Raw genomic sequence first — 24191 nt, 5'->3', positions numbered from 1 at the left:
ATAAAATCTTTAAAAAAAAAAAAAAAAAAAAAGATTTAAAAAAAAATCCTGTGGTGTTTTAGGTATTAACATATCTAGGTAGGTCAAAAAATTCTCTGTTTAACTTGAGCAAATGAGTTACATTACAACATGAAAATGATAAATTATGAAACTTACACATTTACATTTTATTCAAAATATGAAATCACTAAAAAGCACAGGAGTAGGCAAATGGTATTAAAATACACTAGATGAAAAAAAATACACTAGATACAACTAAAAATACAGACCAGATCAATTTTCATTTAACTGAAAACAATTCATTTGGAAATTAAAATGTGAGTAAACCGGGATCCCTGGGTGGCGCAGCGGTTTGGCGCCTGCCTTTGGCCCAGGGCACGATCCTGGAGACCCGGGATCGAATCCCACATCGGGCTCCCTGCATGGAGCCTGCTTCTCCCTCTGCCTGTGTCTCTGCCTCTCTCTCTCTCTCTCTCTGTGACTATCATAAATAAATAAAAAAAAAAATTTAAAAAAAAAAATTTAAAAAAAAAATAAAATAAAATGTGAGTAAACCACTAAAAGCATCTCAGTGGGATCCCTGGGTGGCGCAGCGGTTTGGCGCCTGCCTTTGGCCCAGGGCGCGATCCTGGAGACCCGGGATCGAATCCCACGTCGGGCTCCCGGTGCATGGAGCCTGCTTCTCCTTCTGCCTGTGTCTCTGCCTCTCTCTCTCTCTCTCTCTCTGTGACTATCATAAATAAATAAAAATTTAAAAAATTAAAAATAAATAAATAAAAGCATCTCAGTGACTTAGTGTCCCTTACCTTCTAGAATTCAACATCATTTAGTAAGCACTTGCCAAATCTGAGAAACCCAATTTTGTTTTTATTTAATGTAAGCCTCTAAGAGTAACAAGTGCTTATCTATATAGACCTGTATGTGTTTCTTCAATATCAGAGTTTTGAGGGTTTTTTTTTTTTAATTCCAATGTAACTAACATACAGTATTATATTAGTTTCAGATGTATACTATAGTGGTTTGGCAATTCTATATATTACTCAGTGCCCATGGTAGGTGTACTCTTAATCCTCTTCACCTATTTCACCCATACCCCCATTCGCTTCCTACAGTTAAGAGTGTTTTTGGGGGGTTGTCTTTTTTTTTCTTCCTTTGTTCATTTGTTCTGTTTCTTAAATTCCACATTGAGTGAAATCATACAGCATTTGTTTCTCTGATTGGCTTATCTCACTTAGCATTGTAGTCTCTAGATCCATCCATGTTGTTGCAAATGGCAAGATTTCACTCATGGCTGAATATTCCGTTGTACATATATATACCACATCTTCTTTATCCATTCATCTACTGATGGGACACTTACATTGCTTCCATAATTTGGCTATTATAAATAATACTGCAATAAATATAGGGGTGCTTTTCAATATTAGAGTTTATAACACTAGTGGCTGATTCCAAGAAGTAGACACAATAAAGTATAAGGATACATTTTTTTAAAGTTCTAATCTTCTGACATACAAAAAGGTAGTTATAGGAAGAAACAAAAATAAAAGCACCTATTTGCTTAAAACATACAATTTTAACTATTCTGTAAGCCACTCCTTCACAACTACAAAGATCTGTACAAATTAAAACATGAAACTATGCCTATGATAGCACTCTGTGAGGGAACTGGAAAATACCCTGAAGTTGTTCTTTTTTTAACCAACAAATTATATCATATTTCCATCAATATAAAAATTATAATTCACAACCACACTATGGACAATTCAGAATGCCCACAGTGCCACGTCTTTAACACTTCACTTCTCCTTTACAGATATGCCTACTCTACTGTCCTGTATTTAAAACAACTTGATAGGGATCCCTGGGTGGCGCAGCGGTTTGGCGCCTGCCTTTGGCCCAGGGCGCGATCCTGGAGACCCGGGATCGAATCCCACGTCAGGCTCCCGGTGCATGGAGCCTGCTTCTCCCTCTGCCTATGTCTCTGCCCCCCTCTCTCTCTCTCTCTCTCTGTGACTATCATAAATAAATAAAAATTAAAAAAATAAATAAATAAAAAAAATAAAACAACTTGATAAAACATCAATGAAATGCAGAGCAGTTTTATGCTGCCTGTGATTTCATAAAATCCACCTCTCTCTCCTCTGCCAAAGTTTCCAGCTACAGTTCATTCCGATTACAGCTAAGTACTTTTAGAGAAACCTATTCACATGTCCCAAAAATGCCCTACAGTGACATCCAATCAGGCACATTAGGACATGCAGTTCCAGATTCCAAGCTACTAAATGAAAACAGGCAGGGCAGTTTATGGAGAGAGGATACTACTAACTGTAGAAAACTTGCTGCTTATGAAGAATTGGAAGTCCAACATGTATCTGAAATCTACTGCTGGTATAACTAGCTGCATTTATTATTACATTTTGCCCAGCTAATCAGTTGAAAGCTGTAAAAAAACAAAATCTACAAAATCCTCAACAATTTAATACCGCCTCTTAAAATGGCATTATTAAACTAATCTATAAATTTTTATATCAGCACCCATCATCCCACAATTGACAGGTAATCCTCACCTAACTATCTTGTTTGACAATATGAAAAGAAAAAACATTTACTACCACCATTCTTAGGCTCCAAAGTACCATAAAACTAAACATCAACCAAAACTTCTTACTCTAAAAAATTCATGGGTGGGACGCCTGTGTGGCTCAGTGGTTGAGCATCTGCCTTTGCCTCAGGGCATGATCCCAAAGTCCTGGGATTGAGTCCCACATCAGGCTTCCTGCGTGGAGCCTGCCTCTCCCCTCTGCCTATGTCTCTGCCTCTCTCTCTCTCTCTCTTTCTCTCTCTCATGAAGAAATATATAAAATCTCTTTAAAAAAAAGTTTTTTTTAATAAAAATTTTTTTTATTCATGGGTTCCTTAAAAAGCATTTAAAAACCGGGTTTTTTAAATTCTCATTTCTTTTTAAAAGTAGGTACCCAAAAAAACTTTTATGTAAGAAAAGCAAAATAATTTGGCATAAATTTAATTATTTCCAAAGAGCCTATGAAAGATTCTAAGTATACAGAAATCTCACCACAAACCAAGAAAAAAGAAAACAACATTTATCAGACACTAATGTTATATACCACATGCTATATTTTGCCATTGTTATGTTAATTCATTTAGTCCTCATTACCTTGGGATGTAGGTGTTATCTCCACTTTTCTAGAAGTTGAATTACATCCCATAGTCTACACTGCTGGGATTAAAACCAAGTGTGTTCTGGCGTGAAGTCCTCATCTCTTTATTATACATTAAATTTATAAAGATTTCACTTCTTAAAATTTTTCCTGTCACAAAGGTCTTGACCTCTAGAACAACATAATGGTAAGGCTCCTTATAGAGAACTTTGGAGATTTACTTAAAATCAAATTATTATACATACATAAATATAAATTATAATAATTATGGGTTCTAGACACTCAACTAATATTTTCTTGAGTGCCTAAAGGAGGCACAAATATATCTACACGTAGTTTGATCTCACTGTGCATGTCTCCAACTATTCTAATATTAACACGATTCAATTTTGCGATATCTAGGTTCTTCTATTATGATCTGTACACATAAATGATGACACCCAGAACTCAAAGTGAACAAAAGAAGAGCGTGATAGTAAAGAGGTTAGCTGCAAAGAAAAAACCCCAACATTCTGGCCAATTATACCTTTCAGAATCTGATCCCAAAACAAGAAAACCACTCAGCCTCACTTTCAGTATTGTTTACACACTAAAAAGTCAGATATCATCTCAGATACTTTTTATATTCTTTTATTTCTGAAAAGCAAACCAACCCACTCTTCTCCTAGAACTTCATTCCAGACAAGCCAAGTAAGCTAAAATATAAAATGTATATGATTTTCCATGGTAATTAGGAATAGAGAGTCATGATGCAACTTACCCTCAAATGGTCCAGGGAAAAAAATATTACGTACATATGGCTGAGAGACATTAATGGTTAAGTGGGTAAAATCTGAGTAAAGGTCACAGAAGTATTCTTTGTAGTGTTCTTACTCTTGCTACCTTTTGGTAAGCTTGAGATTATTTCCAAATAAAAAGTCAAAACTTAAAAACGAGATGCCATTCTACCTGCAGTTAACAATACATACTCTGATTACACAGCAACATTTTCACAAATACAAAGCAGATTTTGGAGGAAAAATTCAGTGATTTGTCAGGAAATATGCACTATATCCTACCAATTATCGCTTAGGAATAAATTTCAAACTACGTTGCTATGTAATGAAATGAGGCAATAGTGAGTGGAGTTGAAATCACAGTAGGAAAAAAAAAAAAAAAACAGCATCCACACCACATAGTTTGGCATAAATGCCTCACAAATTTAATACAGGCCTGCTGCAAAATGCAGCAAATCCACAATTCAAGTGACATGTGAGAGCTCTGGTTTGCAGTAAAATATAGACAAGCTGAAAAATCACACACTTGCCATATTACAAAACAACTGAGATGCAGGATGTCTTGGTCTTGACTGTTTTATTGACAAAGAGTTGCTGTTTTTCCACTGCAGCTCAATTCCTAACAGTGTATTCGAACCCTCTTGAGAAAGGACTAGGGAAGAAACACCCTCCCGGAGGAATGTTGCGATCTTCTCTCCTTACAAGGTTACTACCATCCTGCCTTCCCATCCCAATTCTGAATCCAAGTGTTTTTAACCACGATTTCTTAAAACGTAAGGATGCATCAGAAGGGAAGCGGGAAGCGATGCTCAGCAAAAGTTCACTGAAATCGTGAAATCAGACATTAAAAGCAAGGGTTTTTCAGCAAGGGTTTGCGGTCAGTCATGTACCTTAAAGGATCCTCTCTCTCTACCCTCCCTGCAGGAACCACGCACCTTAAAACCCTGGGGTACGTTCCCTTAATTGAAAGACCCATCTCTACATCACCACGGGGGGGGGCGGGGGGGCCACGCCGAGTACGGTCCCCTTCCCAAGAAAATCCCTCACAAACGCCCCATTCCGCACGTCTCTCCAGGGACTTCCAGAAGCCCGAGGCCCTCAGCCCCGCCCCCGCCCCCCGCCCCCGCCCGAGGACTCCCAGCCCCGCGGGCCGGCGCCCGCGCCGCGGAACGCTCCCCTCGCCGCCTCCGCCGCCGCCGGCCCCGAGCTTTGTCTCCGTCCGCCCCGCTCCCTCCGCCTCGGCAAGGTCACGGAGCGCCCGCTACCCGGAGGCCGAGCCGCCGCCGCCGCAGTCCCCACGAGGCACGGCAGGGCGGGCCCGTCACAGGACACACTGGGTCCCCTCGGCCCCACCTACCTCCCCAGTCCGCCGCCTCACGTCTCCGCCACTTGCCCATTATACAGAAATAGCCGCGAGCGCCGCCCCCCGCGCCCCGCGCCCCCGGGGCCTGCCCGCAGCCCCTCCCGGCCGCGCTCCACCGCCTCCCTGCGCACCGACCCGCCCGCGGGCTCCCTCCCGCCGCCGCGCCCCCGCCCCGGGCGCCCCCGACGCCCGCCCCCCGGCTCCCCGCCCCTCCCGTCCCGACACCTGTGCCGGCCCACCCGCCCCCCCACGCACGCCCCCATCATCCGCGGGCCCCGAGCCCCCAGCACCCGCACCGTGCGGTCCCCTCCCCCTCCTCCAGGAGGGAGCCGCGGGGGAGGGGAGGGGAGGCGAGGCCGCCGCGGGGCCGCTCTTCTCGGGGTTCGCCGCGCGCAGCGGCCCCGCGGGGCTCCCCAGCGCCCTCTGCCTCCTCCCCCTCCGCCGGCGGGGCGGAAGTCCAGGCCTCCGGGCGCCCCCAACCACCGTATTTACCTTCTGGCCGCGGACGCTTTGCAGGCGGCTCCCACATTGGCAAGCACCGCGGAGAACTGACCCCGCTCGGCCGCCGCCGCCGCCGCCGCCGCCGCCGCCGCCGCCGCCGCCGGCTTCCACCCCGCGGGCTCCCCGCCCCCCGCCTCCGCCCGCCGCCCGCCCGCCGCCCGCCTCCCCTGCGCTCCCGCCGCGCCCTCCCGGGCCCGCGCCGCGCGCCCCCGCCTGCGCCGCCGCTCCCGCGCCCCAGCCAGCCCTGCGCGCGCGCGCCCGGGCCCCGCGGACCCGCACCTCCTCCCGCCCGCGGCCGAGCGCGGCCATTGTTCGCGGCGCCGCTCCCGCCCCCTGGCGGCCGACCGGCCCCCCCCCCCCGCCCCCCCAGCAGCGGCCGCCGCGGTGCGGGCGCCGGCACAGCGGGCCCCGGGGCCCGGGCGCTTGGCCGAGGCCGAGGCCGAGGCCGAGGGAGCGCGGACGAGCCGGGCGGGGGCGGCGGGGGCGGGGGCGGGGGTGGTGCCGGGGAGCGCGCCCCGCCCGCGGCCTCCGCGGCCCGGCCTGGCTCCCCGCCGCCGGCTGCGCCCTCCACCCCTGCGCGCGGCTGACCCTCCGCTCTCCCCGGACGCCGCTCCGCGCGCGGACTCCCCGCGCCTACCTTCCCCGGGCTCTCGGGCTGCCGCCTCGGCTCCGCGGGGGCCCGCGACCATCCCGCGCCGGCTGCGGCCGCCGCTGTGCGAGGCCCGGTTCCGCGGAGCCTGCACCTTTCCAGACGCGGGGAGGCGGCGGGCGGGGGAGCAGGGGAGGGGGCGAGGGCCGCCGTCGCGCCCTGCAGACACTCCTGATGCACCCGTGAGCACCTGCTCGCCAAGATCGGCTGCGTGGCCAGACACATTCTGACACCAAAAAAAATAAAATGATAAAATCGCATTTGGTACATGAAAAAAAAAAAAATCCTTAGAACCAAAGATGAGGACCATCTTAGGACAGTGCCCTAGATCCCAGATTGTGGAGGCAAGAGTGCCAGAAAACTCCAATTGCTTCTTGCTTCGTCCTGGTTTTGATGTGGGTTACAGATGTCCAGACGACTCAACCCGGCCACGCCCGGGGAAAGTCAACCCTTTATTTAGTAAATGGCGCCAAAAATAATCTGACAATAAAGTAAGTCTGCAAATAGAATTATCACTGTGTTTTCACAAACTTACCCATTTGCATTATTATTCCCAGGGTTCCTTCCCAGTGCCAATCCCCACCTGGAAAATGTCTACCAAGCCTAGGATTTCAGTCATCACCTAAAATGGATAGTTCTGTCTACAACTGGGGGGGACAGTAATAGTCTAGTGGTTAAGCCAAGGGCACGTGATTTGGATAAGCAAGCCTGGTCCTCCACTTGCTAACTTCCAGGACCGGGGATATGTTACTTATTCTGAGTCTGTTTACCCTTTTGTTCAAGAGATGATAATATGCATTGAAATGTGCTTATATATAAAACCCTTTACACTGGGCCTGGCATGCGGTAAGATAGAAGCTACTGCTACAATTTCATCCTAACAGTTTTCCTAAACTCCTTCCCCTCTCCACCTCTGCCAATTCCCTCACGCTCAACATGTTGACCCTGCCTAACTCTGCATTAGCCCTTGATCGGAGTCTTCTGGTTTCTCGACCATTGAATACTTGTTGGTTTGAATGAATACATGCCCTTGCTACCAGCAGCAGTTCTCCAGACAAGCCTACCACTTTTGCATCTTTCCATAGGCTCTTAGCCCTCTCCCTGCAATCCACCTCTCCTCACGGGGTGAAGAAATCAATCCTTCAAATAATTCCAAAATCAGCTCCTTGACAGGCATTCTCTGACTCCTCTGATCAGGCCAGTGCTCAGAGAGTCTCCTGACTCTCTCCTCTGGCACCGTAGGTATGTTCAGTTGTTTTGAGCCCATCACTCCTCACCAAACAGTGCATCTTTTCAGGGCAGGCTCTGGGCCTCACTTCTCTTTGTACCCCCAGTATCCAGCTGCAAGCAGGTAGAAGTAAACGCATTCAGAATAAATGGATGAGTTTATGCTTTTGAGAATTACTCTAGAGTGGTCAGAAATGTCATCCCATTTGATTCAGATAATTAAAGTCAATTGGAATCTTTTATTTCCCCTGTAACTTTTTCGTATAGCTGACTTTAAGTCTTTGGTTATCCACATGCTAACTAGGGGAGCATGTGCATGTTACATTTTAACCCGAAAATAGATTTAATTTTTTTTTTAATTCTGTTGAGGAGGAAAAATTTTCCTTTACCCTTCTAGATTCTTGATGGAAAATTGATATAAAACAGAGAAACAAGAGAAACCCTAACTACATATACCTATGGGAGCCCCATAAGCACAAGAGACCCAAGGACAAGTCAGACAATTGAGGTTTATATGCCATCCTAAGCTAAGAAATGGGATAGGAGCCTGGGGCTTCAAATGGGAGGAGGGTGATTCAGAGGATGATAAGAAGAGCAGATGTTTGGTAATTAGATGTTTGTCCTGCCATACAGCTAGGTCATTCAGATAAAAGATATCTCTGGGTATAATTCTTTTTCTGAGCCAGACCTCCTATCTAAATTCTTTTGGGTAGTTAAGAGAGAGATAAAGCTTTTCTTGAGTCTGCTGTGTCTTAATTGTCTTCAGCTCAAAATAGCATATTTTGCTCAAAGTGGCATACTTGAGGGTCACATATTCTGCTCCCCTTCAAGCCATACTAATCAGAGAAAAAAAAACGTTGTTAAGCTTGAATCTATACTTTCAGTCGCTTGAGGTATATGGCATCAGGACATGAAATCACCTGAGTGACATGGAAATCCACATAGGGCAGCCCGGGTGGCTCAGCGGTTTTGCACCTGCCTTCAGCTCAGGGTGTGATCCTGGAGTCCTGGGATCATCAGGGTCCCTGCATGAAGCCTGCTTCTCACTCTGCCTGTGTCTCTGCCTCTCTGTGTCTCTCATGAATAAATAAATAAAATCTTTAAAAAAGGAAATCCACACATAAATCTATGATCTTCTGAAGATCTTACTTTAGAATATTTTTTTAAAAATTTTGATAGGAGTTGAAAATAATGGATATTTAGAGAAGAGTGGCCCTATAGGCAGCTGATTAAAACAAAGAAACTGATTCATCAGTGCATCTTTACCAGGTACCACTGTAGTCAAATATTCAACCATCAGAAAAATATAGTTTCAAATTCATCTTGTCAGGTTTGAGCAATCTGAATGGGACAGATTCCAGAATCATAAGCCACTATTTCTCTTCCAGCTATGTCCTTTCTTTTCATATATATTTCTTAAGGTTTCTTGTTTTTAGCAATCTTTATACCCAACGTGGCACTCAAACTCATAACCTCAAGGTCAAGAGTCATTTGCTTTTCCAAAAGAGAGGATTATTAATTACATTATTACACCCTTTTCTTTACATCTATTTCCCTATACAATTCACGTAGCCCTGGGTGGCTCAGTGGTTGAGCATCTGTCTTTGGCTCAGGTCATAATCCCAGGGTCCTGGAGGGAGCCTGCTTCTTCCTCTGCCTATGTCTCTGCCTTTCTCTCTTTGTGTCTCTCATGAATGAATAAATTAAATCTTTGAAAAAAGATTCATCTGGCCCCAGTGCCCACCATATAAATTTTTCTCCTTTATATGCTTATATCAACATATTTTTATCACTACAGTATATGTGTTTCTTCCAGCATACCTACAGCTCCCTTAACACAAGAACAATGACTTACTCATCTTTGCTTCTCCAGCATCTAGCAGAATACCTATGGTGATCAATAAGTGCTTGCTGAATGAATGAATTGGTAAATTTGACATTTACAGAGAACTTACCGTATGCCAAATACTACTTATGGACCAGGGACATACAGCAATGAAAAAAATCTGCAAAATCTTTCTCCTCCTTACAGAGGAACTTAAAGAGGAATAAATGAATAAGTGCATGAAATAAATATTTCCAAATCCTTTACCTTTATTAGAATACCCTTCTGGAAATTCCCAGTGTATTTGTGTGTTCACAAATAAATTGTTTGGAACTCAACATTTTTTTCCATAATAATGATGATAAAATAGGTATTAGTAACAAAGGATGGTTGGAAGGAAGGCAGGCAGGGACAAGGGGTCCTGCCCTTAGAGGAAACCACCCTTAAAAGGGTTTTACCCCACCCTGGAAGGAGCCCTCCACCCTTTCCCACAGGATAGGCAGATGACAAAAACCTGATTGGGTGACAAGCGCAGGGAAGGTTAATCAGATTAAGACAGCAGGCCAACAAGCCCATAAAGCCCCCTAGATTTAGAAACTCAGGTAGCAATGCCCTCTGGTCCCCTCCCTCCTCAGGAGCTTTATACTATTGATAGCTCAATAAACTTTGCTTTGCTGCCCATCACTCTTCATCTGGTCTACCTCTTCATTCTTCAAATCTATGTAACCAAGAATCGCAGGCACAAAAGGAAAAGAAATCCTCTAACATCGGGGTATCAATTATCTAAAACACTACTAAAAAAGAGCAGAAATAAATTATGTTATAAATATAATCATTAAGAGTAAGGAAACAAAATTTTACTTAAGTATATATACAGAGGTTCTTTTAAGTCTCAAGAAACATAATGCTCAACAAATATTTTTGAATAAATAATAGGGAAACAATTATGCTTATACTGACTTCTTTTTCCTTCCTATCTATCATCTTCTCTCTAAAAATCTGTTTTTCTCTTGAATCTTTTTTCTTTTAAAGCTTTCTTTTTTTTTTATTTTTTATTTATTTATGATAGTCACAGAGAGAGAGAGAGAGAGAGAGAGAGAGAGAGGCAGAGACACAGGCAGAGGGAGAAGCAGGCTCCATGCACCAGAAGCCCGACGTGGGATTCGATCCGGGGGCCCCAGGATCGCACCCTGGGCTAAAGGCAGGTGCCAAACTGCTGTGCCACCCAGGGATCCCTTTTCTCTTGAATCTATGGATACTTTCCACCGTGCCAGAAATTTGAGTCACCTATTTTCTGTCTTGATATTTTTATTCTAATTTATCAGATATTTAGTGGCATTAAGTCTTGATTTCAAATTTACTTAGCCAAAAAGCAAGGTGAGATAGATCTGCAATCTGCTTTTTCATTTAAATCTGTGTTTTATCATCTGTAAGTTGGGTTCGTTTATTGAATATGTCCTTGTACTACATGTATCTGTAGTGTAATGCACTCATAGAAAGAATTCTGTTCATGGGTATTTTCCTTCTAGCCTGGGTTCTTCCTCTGCCTTTTGAATGACATGTTCCATTTTTGTATTATTATTACTACTATTGTTATTACTTTTGCTGCAATGATTGACATAATTTGAATATGATTAATTTTTTTCATTTTGCTCATGCCTGACCTAGGAGGCTTTCTCCACATTACTATTTACTGTTGCACAGTAGAATGTCTGGGGAAAATAAAATTGTTTCATTCATTTCAGTTTTTTTAGGGATGGAAGAGTATGATGTGGGATCCCTGGGTGGCTCAGTGGTTTAGTGCCTGCCTTCAGCCAGTGCGTGATCCTGGAGACCCAGGATTGAGTCCCATATCCGGCTTCCTGCATGGATCTTGCTTCTCCCTCTGCCTGTGTCTCTGCCTCTTTCTGTGTGCCTCATAAATAAATAGAATCTTTTTTAAAAAATGAAGAGTGTGATGTTGTAATATAATACAAAATACTTATTTTTGTATTTGTGCAGGACTTGTAGCATGATTGCTCCTAAGACCCTTGTAATATCCCTAAGTGATTAAGACTGATAGGGGCATCTCTTGCTATAATATTTAGGTTTTGTTCCCAGCTCCCGAAATAGCTGCAGAGTACAAAAGGTGAAAGGAGTGCCTTTTGCTTTCATAAAAAGTCCCTTTCAACCACACCTGGGTTTATGTTAATGAGGTGACTTTTAGAAAGTCCCTAAGGACAGAAGTTACCAAGGGGACCAACCATGCCTTAGTTGAAACTTTTGGCCTTACCTCTTGACCTCCTGGGATGGCAGAAAGGCTGGAGATCACCAATGGCCAATGATGTAATCATTCATACCTACATAATGAAACCTCCATAAAAAAAAAAATTCTAGCTGAAGAAAAGAGCTTCTAGGTTGTTGACTTGTTAAGGTGCTGGGGTTGGGGGGGTGGTTGCAATGCCTGGGGAGGACAGGGAAGCTCCATGCCCTGTCTCCTATTCCTTGTCCTATGTACCTCTTCACTTTGGCTGTATCTGAGATGATGTTTTCATAATAAACTTGTACTCTAGTAAATAAACGTTTTGCTGTGAGTCACTCTACCAAATTATTGAACCTGAGGAAAGAGTGTGGGAACTCTAGATTCTTACTCAGTTGGTCGGAAGCACTGGTGAAAATCTGGACTTTCCATTGACATGTGAAGTTGAGGGGAGTGACACTGTCTTGTGGGACTGTGGTCTTAACCTGTGGGGTCTGCACTAAGCCCATACTATTCAGGTCTGAATTGCTTAGTGTGGAAAATCCATAGAACTGGTGTCATCTGTTGATGTGCATAGTAGAATAAAGAAAAACAATATTTTTTCCCTTTTAGTTGGTGCCCACAGAATCAGAATTAGTTGGTAGTATGGGAAAACATCCAGAGAAGAATTTATATTTTTGCTTTATTCCACCATATTTACCCTTTCTGATACTTTTCTTTAAACCACATATAGTTAACAAAGATTAGAACCGTGCCTTCTTTATGATTATTTAAATTTCGTTACAATGGAAATAAATTTATAACAGCTCTGAGCAAGAGGGGTGGGAGGAGGATGGCAGGTGTTGTTTCTTAAATAAATTCAATGACTTTTTTTTTAAGATTTTATTTATTTATTTATTTATTTATTTATTTATTTATTTGAGAGAGAGAGAGAGAGAGATCACAAGCAGGGGAGAAGGAGAGGGAGAAGTAGACTCCTTGCTCAGCAGGGAGCCCTGTGGGGCTGGATCCCAGAACCCTGGGATTGTGATCTGATTTTAATGCAGACACTTAAGTAACTGAGACACCCAGGCACCCAAGTTCAATTCAAACACTTTTTGTGACTATTTTGAAAGGCATCATCTTCGCATCTTTCCTCATTGTACCCTCCCCCTTTCAAAAGACTTCATTATTCATAAAATATTCTTTCCCTTCTTGTTTGTAAAGGAAGAAAAAAACCTGAATATTCTGGCGATTTATATCTTCTCATTCTTACCTCTCTTTGGTAATGTCAATGACATTTTGCATTACTAATATATTGCAGTGCAATAAACCATCCTAAAATTCGGTGGATTAAAAAAAATAGCAATTGGGCTCCTGGGTGGCTCAGTGGTTGAGTGTCTGCCTTTGGCTCAGGGTGTGATCCCAGGGTCCTGGGATCAAGTCCTGCATCAGGCTCCCTGTTTCTCCCTCTGCCTGTGTCTCTGCCTCCCTCTCTCTGTGTCTGTCATGAATAAACAAAATCTTTAAAAATAAATAAATAAATAAATAATAAAACAACAGCAATTGATTTAGTTTAAGCAGCTTGGGCAAGGCTCAATAGCTGGTCCCTGCTCCATGCAGAGGTAGAGCAACTCACAGGCTGAGCTTCCATAAGGGCGCACTTACTCACATCTGTGGTTGGTGCTGGCTGTCAGCTGGGACCATCAGCCAAAATGCCTACCTGTGGCCTTTCTATAGCTGCTCAGCTTTCTCACAGCATAGTGGCTGCATTCTATGAAACAGGAAGTCAAAGACATCAGTTTGTTTGTTTTTTTAAGGTAAGCTCTATGCCCAACATGGGACTTGAACTCATGACCTGAGATCAAGAGTTGCATGCTCTACTGACTGAGCCAGCCAAGCACTCCACAGACATCAGATTTGTAAGGTCTGGGCTCACAAGTTGGCACAGATATGCTGTGAATCCTGCCATATTCTACTGGGCTCAGATTCAAGGGGTGGAAACTTGACCCCATCTCTCCATGGAAGGCATGTTGAAGAATCTTAAAGTCACATTTAAAACTCCATACATTCCCTGAAACATATCACCTTGTCTTTTCACTGTATTGCTTCTGTGTTAAAATGAAGGTGACATTGAATGTTTCCTTCTGTGGATACCTGGGTCTGCATGAATCATGGCAGCTGACTTCGCTTATCTAACACTTTCCTTGCCCACTGAAGGCAGCTGCACACCTGAATTATAGAGATCACAAAATCAGGTTCAAGTGGAACAGGGCTTCTTTACTTTTCTAGTCCATTCTCCTCCCCAGCTTAAGGGGAGGCTCTGGGCAAGTTAAAGGAGTTAGCAGGTGCAGCAGCAGAAGGGATGAAGGGGTAAGTCGGAAGCAAGAGGAAACTTCCTAGGCAGTCATGTGCAATTGTAACATCTAGTCGTGCTGTGTTTCTGGGACATGCCGCAGTGGGAAGTGGGCCACGTTGCCAGTGAGGAGGTGAGGGTGACCTAAGGAGGGACCACAGAAGGCAGCCAGACAAGGTCATGCTGAATGGTATCACCCCAAGCCAGGGTGGTTCCTTTTTCTCCCAGCCGCGCCCCAGCATCACCAGCAGGCCCAAGCCATTTGTTCATTTACTTCTTTAACGTATAGGCCCATGACAGAGTCTAGAACATGTATCTCAAAATAGAACACATTGGTATACTGAATATTTTAAGCTGAAAAAATTTGAGAAAAAGAATGTGCAGGAATGACTTTCTGACCTTCCCCTGAAACAGGAAATAAAACCCTCATGTGAGAGGTGCCCTCCCTACACCCAGAGAAAAGGAGCAATCTTATCACCAAAGATGAAGGGATGCAGAGAGGAATCTCCATGAATAAGCCTCACTAAATTTTCACCAGTTTACTACACTTACCTCATAACCTTTGTCCCATCATCATCCCACAAGTCTTCATTAAACACACACACACAATTTTTTTTAAAGATTTTATTTATTTATTCATGAGAGACATAGAGAGAGAGGCAGAGACACAGGCAGAGGGAGAAGCGTCCCAGGCGTCCCACACACACTATTTCTTAAAACCTGATAGACCAGGGACGCCTAGATGGCTCAGTGGTTGAGCGTCTGCCTTCGGTTCAGGGTGTGATCCTGGAGTCCTGGGGTGCAGTCCCACATCAGGCTTCCTGCATGGAGCCTGCTTCTCCCTCTGCCTATACCTCTGCCTCTCTCTCTCTCTCTCTCTCTCTCTCTCTCTCTCTCTCTGTGTGTCTCATGAATAAATAAATAAAATCTAAAAAAAAAAAAACAAAACCTGATAGACCACTTCTCCTAACCAGCACCTGCCAGCCTGGAGGCCTAGGGCTACGCTCACACGGTCTTCCTTATCCCTGGGGATATCTTCTCCAAAGGGCTGTCCCGGATGTCCATGGAAAATAAACTACTGCTACCTCAAAGCCTGGCTGTTGGTCAACAGCCTTCTCTTCTCCCTTCCTCCTCTACCCCAGCTTTGACCTTAACCCTTACTGAGCTTGAATTGAGCTTACCACCTGCCCAGAGCTGTTTCAATCTTTTCAGGACCTACACTCCTAAGTCCCTAGTTTGCTTCCAGCTCTGCTCTCACAGGTACCCTTGACCTTTCTGAGTCACACCCACAGGACCACCCAGAGGCTAAGCGATGTGGAAGATAAAGGACACAAGATCTCTTTACGTGTTACTGCTTAAACACTCCCATCTTGGGCACCTGGGGGCTCTGTCAGTTGACTGAGTTGACTCAGTCAGATTAATCTTGATTTTTACTCAGCTCATGATCTCAGGGACCTAGGATGGAGTCCTGCATGCAGCTCCATGCTCAATGGGGAGTCTGTGGAGATCCTCTCTCCCTTTCCTCCTGTCTCTCCCCGCTGACCCCCACCTTGCTCACTCATACTCTCAAAGTTAAAAAAAAAACAAACAAACAGGAAAACACTCTCATCTTCATAATCCTAACAACACCTGCATTTCTGCATTGTCTCAATCTAATTGTAGCCCTCCAGGCAGGGCTTCCCTGATGTGGTTGGTACACAGTGCATGAGGCTCTGGTTACAAGGACTCTAGGAAACTTCTCTCTATTCCCTGGCCATTTTTCTCGCTTCCATGTGTAAGTCTCAGATGCTCAGTGAGGGGGTCAAGCAGAGGAACCCCAGCCCTTTGGTCAATCTTTACCCTGACTCATATGCCTCACTATTTTGCTCCCAGTGACTACATGTCTAGTTTCTTATTCTAATCTTTGCTCTCCCACTTTTAAAATTGCTCCAAACTGAGGGAAATGGAGCTAACTTATTTGGGGCCCTTTAATGGTGGAAGAGCAGTAGGGGTCTCATGGGTTTTCTCAACCTTTTAGTAATATTTCAGCATTAAGACCTGTGTTTTAAGCCTATCAATATCGGGTTTATTAATCCATAAACATCTAATGATTTTCACCTTGCTGGGATAAGTCCTATGACTGTCCTTTTTTTTTTTTTAATAATTCATTTTCTTGCTTTCTTTCTTTCTTTCTTTTTTTTTTTTTTTAGTATTCTCTATACCCAGCAAGGGGCTCGAACTCATGACCCTGAGATCTAGAGTCTCATGCTCTTCTAACTGAATCAGCCAGGCACTTTGTCCTCTTTTGTCTTCTCTTCACCCCTATCAATATTTTTTTTCCTTTATTCACCTTATTTCTTGATAACCATTTTTAAAAACTTCATTTTCCTAAAACCAGTCCTTGATTCTTCCCTTTGCCTCTCCCATCCTCTCATTAGTTAACCTAATGTTTTTATAAACATCTATAAGACCCATGAGGAGAAGCTTAGACAGCAAATTCCATAAGGCTTCCAGACCGTTGCTCAGTTATGCAGCACTAATGTTATACGGGGTGCCCCTGCAAAAGGGGGTCCCTCAACCACAGCGTTAACCATGTGCCCATTGGATAATGGGCACATTCAGTAGGTGACTATCCTGATTATCATGAAGCCAGTCCCACATGGTTTACTTATGAAACATATGAAACAGATCAGCTACTTCATCTGTGGTGTTGCACTTGCATTTATAGAGAGGGCTGGGAAGTCTCCTTTCTCAGGGTAATCAGATCTTACAGTGGCTTTTATCCAGTCCCTGAGCCTGGATATTCCATTGGAAACAGGTGTCTGAATCATGTATAGCCATCTGTGATTGTTCAGTGGTAGCCGTGGGTCCCCTGTGAACTTCTTCCATATACAACATCCAAGACCAAAAGCACTCCCCCTAAATTGCTCTGAAAATCTATTTTCATAAAGGTTCTTCAAGAAGCTGATGACACTCACTCATAAAATGGCACTCTGCTACACTGTACTCCCTGCTTTCAGTAATTTCCTTGTTTTACCCCCCTTCCAATGTGGACTATCTTGCTGGGGGCCAGAGGTCTTAGAGGTACTATTTGTTGTGCCTGCACAGTTTTCCCTTTGAGGAAGACTTTGAGGCCAGAGTCCTAAGCTCAGATCAGATAGAAATCTGAGCCTCATCTAGCATCAAAGTTTGACCCAGTTCTCTCTTTTAATTCCATTTTAGATATTATGGATACAGTAGCCAAGAGATTGTGTATTTTACCTTTTGCTTATTGGTTTGCATTTTCTTATGCTTCCAGTAAACCAACTCCAAGGGAGTTGTATCCATCTCTAAATTCCATTGGTGATTTTGACCTTTAGTAAATGATTGTAGCACAAATGCTGCTCCATCCATCGAGGACCACGTGGCCACCCAGCAATCAAAGGTTCCTCATCCCCAAACCTTTCATCCTTTCTCTTTCCAAACTATAACCTGGCTGACCCCACACAGTGTCAGGGGTACAGAGAGGCACCAGAAGATTTCTTAATACACTGGCAGACCTCACTGTCACTTATAGGTATAGGATCTTTTTCCTCTACCCTCTGGAGATTCGAAGGTTCTTAGAAGCTCTATGTCAGGAAACACTAGATATTATAACCAAAAAAAAAAAATGCTTCTATCACCCCCATCACTTAGGATTACAAGGATTTTGGGAGCTCTGTGTCAGGAACTGGAGGCAGGTATTTTTTATTATGTCACAAGCGCCTTTGAGAGACTGTTTTAAAGGTACCCCTCTGGGTGGACCCAGCTCCATAAGCACAAGTGTTATTGAGTAGAGATCATCTTTCTGCCAAGGAAAAGGGAATGAGCCAAAAAGGCACTGGATTTCCAGCCCCGGGAGGCCCTCAGCTGGGGCTTTTCCTCAGGGCAGCCCAAAACAGGGAGCACATGGTCTCTGGACTGCAGGGCTAGGCAATTTCCTTACACTAGATGGTGGTTTACTTAATACGCTTAAGTCAGAAACGGTCTAACTCCTTCTACCACTCCCATGCTAGTGCCACTTTTCTACTTTGTTCACTGAGCATCTGTCTTCTGTCTGTCTCCTTATAGACTGAAGGAATGAAAACACTCATCACTAGATCCTATAAAGTCACGGTTTTCCCAGCATTCCTTTCAGCAGCAGGCTTCATGAATACTGTCAGAATTACCCTTGGATCCTCTAAATTCAGAACACAAAGCCAGAACCAGTCTAAAACAGGATTAACAATATCAAACATGGAATCTTTTGATCTATAAATTCCCAAATTCCAGACCACAAATAGGACTGATCCAGAATATCATGAACTAAAATTCCATGGAATCATTTCAATAGACATTAAAAGCTGTTATGTGTGGAAAGGATTCTTTGATTAAATATGTCTAAGAAGCTATGAGTTCAATAAAGTTAAATTTTCTTTACTGCAGTATTTCTCAGAGGCCTTCTTCTGCCCCTATAGATAGTGTCTCCAAGAAGGGATAGGATGTGTTGTTTCCCAAACTCATAGGACCATAAGAATTTTTTGGCAGGGAGCACATCCATGGATGCATTTTTTTTTAAATTTTTATTTATTTACAATAGTCAGAGAGAGAGAGAGAGAGAGAGAGAGAGAGAGAGGCAAAGACACAGGCAGAGGGAGAAGCAGGCTCCATGCACCGGGAGCCAGACATGGGATTCAATCCCAGGTCTCCAGGATCATGCCCTGGGCCAAAGGCAGGCGCTAAAACGCTGTGCCACCCAGGGATCCCTATGGAGCATATTTTGAAAAACAGTAAGGCACAAGGACTTAGACACAGAGGGCCTCTGCCTGTAGATGGAGCCAAAGGCTCCAATTCCCACCTAAGTTGGAAGATTTCTGGTATAATAAGAAAGATCATTTACATTGCTAATTCCCCTCTATATCTTTAATCAATAACTGATCTTTTTTTTTAACTGATCATTTTTTTAGACATTGATTTAATTTTAAGATTTTATTTTTAAGTAATCTCTACACCCAAAGTGGGGCTCGAACTCACAACCCTGAGATCAAGCGCTGCATGCTCCACAAACTAAGCCAGCTAGGTGCCCCTATTCTAAATTCTAAGATCTCAAATGCTCTCCTGAAAGAATTACTGATGGCCCAATGTCTAAAAAGATAGTTTTCAATGCTTTCAAATAGGGCTAGCAAACTAGGGCCTATGGATCAAAACAGCCTGCTGCCTGTTTTAGTAAATAATGTTAAAAAAAAAGGGATCCCTGGGTGGCGCAGCGGTTTGGCGCCTGCCTTTGGCCCAGGGCGCGATCCTGGAGACCCGGGATCGAATCCCACATCGGGCTCCCGATGCATGGAGCCTGCTTCTCCCTCTGCCTGTGTCTCTGCCTGTCTCTCTCTCTGTGACTATCATAAATAAATAAATAAAAATTAAAAAAAAATAATGTTAAAAAAAGATAGTCCTGCCCTTTCATTTACATATTGCCAGTTTCTCCTTTTATGCATCTGCAATAGAGACTGTAAGCACCCCCTCAGATTGAAAACATTTTATATCTGGCTCTTTTTTAAAAAAGATTTTATTTATTCATTTATTCATGAGAGACAGAGAGAGAGAAAGAGAGAGAGGCAGAGACATAGGCAGAGGGAGAAGCAGGCTCCATGCAGGGAGCCTGATGTGGGACTCGATCCTGGGTCTCCAGGATCACACCCTGGGCTGAAGGCGGCGCTGAGCTGCTGAGCCACCCAGGCTGCCCTATATCTGGCTCTTTATAGAAAAAGTTCGCCTGTCCCTACTTAAAAGAGAAACTAACAGGTAGTATTAATTCACTTACTCAATTTATATGTCTCGTTTTCAAATCATATTTCAATGAATTTTGCTAATTTAAGCTTGAAATAATGCAATTAATTATATTTTTCCCTGGGATCCCTGCGTGGCGCAGCGGTTTAGCGCCTGCCTTTGGCCCAGGGCGCGATCCTGGAGACCCAGGATCGAATCCCATGTCGCATGGAGCCTGCTTCTCCCTCTGCCTGTGTCTCTGCCTCTCTCTCTCTCTCTCTGTGTGACTATCATAAATAAATAAAAATTTTAAAAAAACTAAAAAAATTATATTTTTCTCTTTAACCATCTTCATGTAATTTCCTTTGGTTCTTTTTCTCAGAGTCCTCTAATATTCCATAGTAAACCTCTTGCCTAAATAGGAAAGTTGCAAAATTTCAAATTTACACTTGTGATTAAAAATGACAGATTGAGGGGCACCTGGGTGGCACAGTTGGTTACACGTCTGACTCTTGGTTTTGGCTCAGGTTGTGATCTCAGGGTCATGAGATCAAAATCCAAGTCAGGCTCTATGCTCAGTGTAGAGTCGGCTTGAGGCTCTCTCTCCTTCTCCTTTGCCCTTCCCCACTGTAGTCTCTCTCTCTCTCTCTCTCTCTCTCTCTCTCTCTCTGTAAAATAAATAAGTAAATCTTCTGCACACCTGGGTGCCTCAGTGGTTGAGCATCTGCCTTTGGCTCAGGTCATGATCCCGGGGTCCTGGTATCAAGTCCTGCATCAGGCTCCTTGCAGGAAGCCTGCTTATCCCTCTGGCTATGTCTCTGTCTCTCTCTGTATGTCTCTCATGAATAAATAAAATCTTTAAAAAAAAAGTAAATCTTTTAAAAATTAAATAAAATTTTAAAATTAAAAGAAAAATGGCAGATGACACACATCCCACCCAAATCTTATTATAATGAAGTAAAAAAATTTAAAAGACATAAGTTCCCAAAGGCAAATAGAAGACACAACAATGAGCAAATAATTTTTAAGAAAATGGAGAATATGTAAAGTGGACAGAGAAGTGATAACTAATTTAATTAGCTGAGGAAGCTGACTCTAAGTGCCAATGAAAATGATCCAATTTAACGAGAAGAGTCCTGGCACTGCCAGAAACAGAGGTTCTGGAAGTACTTAGAAGAGATAAAGCATTAGGGCTTACAACAGAAGAATTGACTGAAAATCAGTATAGGAACCATTAAATTAGTTTCTACCCTGCAGCAAACAGCTAAGCAATTCTCTTTTGTTCAACCCCTCAAGGAGATGGAAGGTTTATTCTGTGGGGAAAGTGAACCAGGGAGGCCCAGGGCTCAGGCACACTAGGTGTGGTGTAAGCACAGGGAGAGGGCTGACAACATGGGCTTGGGTGAAAGTGAACCATGCCTGACGCATGCACGCACCAATCCTCCCTCTCGCTGGCTGACTGCTAGTTATCCACCAAGATTCATTCTCTCTTCTTCCATAATAACTGAGTTGTAACTGGGCAAGTGGGATGTCAGGCAGGGAGCACTCTGCCCAGCCCCACTGCAGCTAAGTGTGACCCAGAAGATGATGCTCTCACCAGAGGAACATAAACACACATTCCTGCCCCTGAACTGCTCCTGGTGCTCCCCTTTTCCTCAGCTGTACCCTGGTTAGTCTGACACTCTATTTCAACCACAAAGAAAAGGACAATGCCTTAGGATAGTGATTCCAACACCTTGACATGCATCAAAATCACTTCAGAGTTTACTAGAACAGAAGCCCCACTTCCAAAGTTGCTGCTCAGTAAGTCTGAGGTAGGCCTGAAAATCTGCATTTCTAACAATACTCTAGGTGGTGCTGATGCTGTTGGTCCAGGGACCATCGTCTGAGTACCATTGCCCTATGATATGTTCCCAGACAGAAGAAAACTGAATTCCTAACATGACTGGGTGGAGATGAGCAGTCCACTTACCCAACCTTGACAGTTGTGTGAAAGAAAAAAATTGTTTTTCAAGCCACTGCACTCCTAGATCTCTTCAGCAGATAACTCTCTATTCTAATTAAGTCTTGCCTAGCTCCTGGAAGTGTGGCAGGAGAGCGGACACCCAGGCAAGACACTAAAGGTTTCTCTTGAGAAATTGGCTGCAGAGAAGCAATTTATTTTATTTATTTTTATTTTTTAAAGATTTTATTTACTTGAGAGAGAGAGAGATATCACCAATGGGGTGAGAGGCAGAAAGAGACAGAGAAGCTGACTCTGGGCTGAGCAAGGAGCCTGATATAGGGGCTCATCCCAGGACCCTGAGATCATGACCTGAGCTGAAGGCAGATGCTTAACCAACTATGCTACCCAGGTGCCCCAAGAAGCAATTTCTATATACTGTTGGAGTTACCCAACAAAAACATCAATAACACCCAGGCTTACTATCTCATTTTACTATATCAAATCCTCCATGTCAATAAGTCACGCCCATGCAGAGACCTAGTCAGCTTTGTGTGCCCCCTACAAACAGGAAGAAAGCATCTAACATGAAAGATAAAAAAACAAAAATGAAAAGAAAAAGAACTAAAATGAAAGAGGCAATACAAGGAACAAAAGTTTGTTTGCTTGTTTGTTTTAATTATCATTAATCAAGGTTTAGAGAATATACTGTACCTTTCCAACCAGGGCCTGGCAGATTGGCTTCCACAAACAAGGGTGGCTGGAAGAAGAAGGGTCATCAATGAGGTAGTGACCACAGAGTACACCATCAATATTCACAAGCACATCCATGGAGTGGGCTTCAAGAAGCATTCCCCTCAGGGCACCTGGGTGGCTCAGTGGTTGAGCATCTGCATTCAGCTCAGGTCATGATCCCGGGGTCCTGGGATCGAGTCCCATATCAGGCTCCTCACAGGGAGCCTGCTTCTCCCTCTGCCTCTGTCTCTGTGTCTCTCATGAATAAATAAATAAATATTAAAAAAAAAAGAAGAATTCCCTTCAGCCATTCAAAGAGATCCAGAAATTTGCCATGAAGGAGATGGGAGCTCCAAGTGTACACACTGACGTCGGGCTCAATAAGCTGTCTGGGCCAAAGGGATGAGGAATGCTCCATACCATATCCATGTACTCTTGTCCAGAAAATTTAATGAGCACGAAGATTCACCATACAAGCTCTATACATTGATTACCTATGCACCTGTCACCACTTTCAAAAATCTACAGACAGTTAACAGTTGAAAACTGTTGATTGTCAAATAAAGGGATAAAACTGCAAAAACATTAAAAAAAAGAAATGGATGTTATTTTAAAAGTTATAATCCAAAAAAATTGGTTCTTAGAAATTAAAATTTTCTATTATAATAGAATCAGAAGAATAACAGACAAGAAAGGAGGTGAACAATAGTATTTTTTTTTTTTAGGTTTTTATTTATTTATTCATGAGACACAGAGCGAGAGAGAGGCAGAGACAGAGGCAGAGGCAGAAGCAGGCTCCATCCAGGGAGTCCACTGTGGGACTCAATCCCGGGTCTCCAGGATCACGCCCTGGGTTGAAGGCAGGCACTAAACCCTGAGCCACCCAGGCTGCCCGACAATATTTTTTTTTTAAAGGAAAAGAAAAGGGGTGCTTGGATGGCTCAGTGGTTGAGTATCTGCCTTCAGCTCAGGTTGTGATCCAGGGTCCTGGGATCAAGTCCCACAAAGGGAATCCCTGCTCAGCGGGGAGTCCGCTTCTCCCTCTCTCTCTGCCTCTCCCCTGCTCATCTTCTCTCTCAAATAAATAAAATTAAAAAGAAGAAAGAAGAAGAAGAAGAAGAAGAAGAAGAAGAAGAAGAAGAAGAAGAAGAAGAAGAAAGTAAAAGGAAAGAATTTGAGAAAATAAGTCAAGGAGGTACAATGACTCTTTACTCAGAGTTCCAAAAATAGAAGATGAAGGGATGGAAATTACCAAAGAAACAGTAAAAGAAAATTTCCCCATGTTGAAGGACATGGATTTCCAAACTGAAAGAGGCTATCATGCACCACACACAATGGATGAAAAAAAAAAATTAAAGGCACATTGTTACGAAATTTAGTACTTCAGTAATTTAAAAAAATCCAAAAGCTTCCAGAGTAGAAATATAAACAAATGAGTAGAGAAAATAAAGAAAAAAAAATAAAAGTGTTAACTTCTCAAAAAAAAAAAATTGAAATCTACAAGTTAATGAAGCTATACCTTCAAAAAATTCCAAAAACAGTTTATCATCTTAGAATTCTATACTCAGGGGACGCCTGAGTGGCTCAGTGGTTGAGCATCTGTCTTTGGCTCAGGGCATGATCCCAGAGTCTCAGGATCGAGTCCCACATCGGGCTCCCTGCATGGAGTCTGCTT

General features: G+C 43.5%; 2 protein-coding genes across 6 annotated transcripts in view; both read right to left on the bottom strand.

Annotated features, from left to right (window-relative positions):
* Nucleotides 1–6563, bottom strand: part of STAU2 (staufen double-stranded RNA binding protein 2) — a 294957-nt gene extending 288394 nt beyond the window's left edge. For 3 of the 5 annotated variants that reach the window (XM_055318238.1, XM_055318243.1, XM_055318245.1), the window contains exon 1: nt 5814–5920. The gene's annotated coding sequence lies outside the window, so the exon portion shown is untranslated. Of the gene's footprint in view, nt 1–5813; nt 5938–6459 lie in introns of those variants that run through there. The other 2 variants (XM_055318242.1, XM_055318241.1) reach the window with 2 other exon arrangements.
* Nucleotides 6564–22438: 15875 nt separating this feature from the next.
* UBE2W (ubiquitin conjugating enzyme E2 W) overlaps nt 22439–24191 on the bottom strand; it is a 107129-nt gene continuing 105376 nt past the window's right edge. The window contains exon 6 of the mRNA XM_055318279.1: nt 22439–22541. Coding sequence (XP_055174254.1) covers nt 22471–22541 — 71 coding nt within the window. The 3' untranslated portion in view covers nt 22439–22470. The remainder of the gene's footprint in view (nt 22542–24191) is intronic.

Source organism: Nyctereutes procyonoides, unplaced genomic scaffold (genome assembly GCF_905146905.1).
Source record: "Nyctereutes procyonoides isolate TBG_1078 unplaced genomic scaffold, NYPRO_anot_genome, whole genome shotgun sequence".
NCBI lineage: Eukaryota > Metazoa > Chordata > Mammalia > Carnivora > Canidae > Nyctereutes > Nyctereutes procyonoides.
This window is presented reverse-complemented; position numbering and strand designations above follow the sequence as displayed.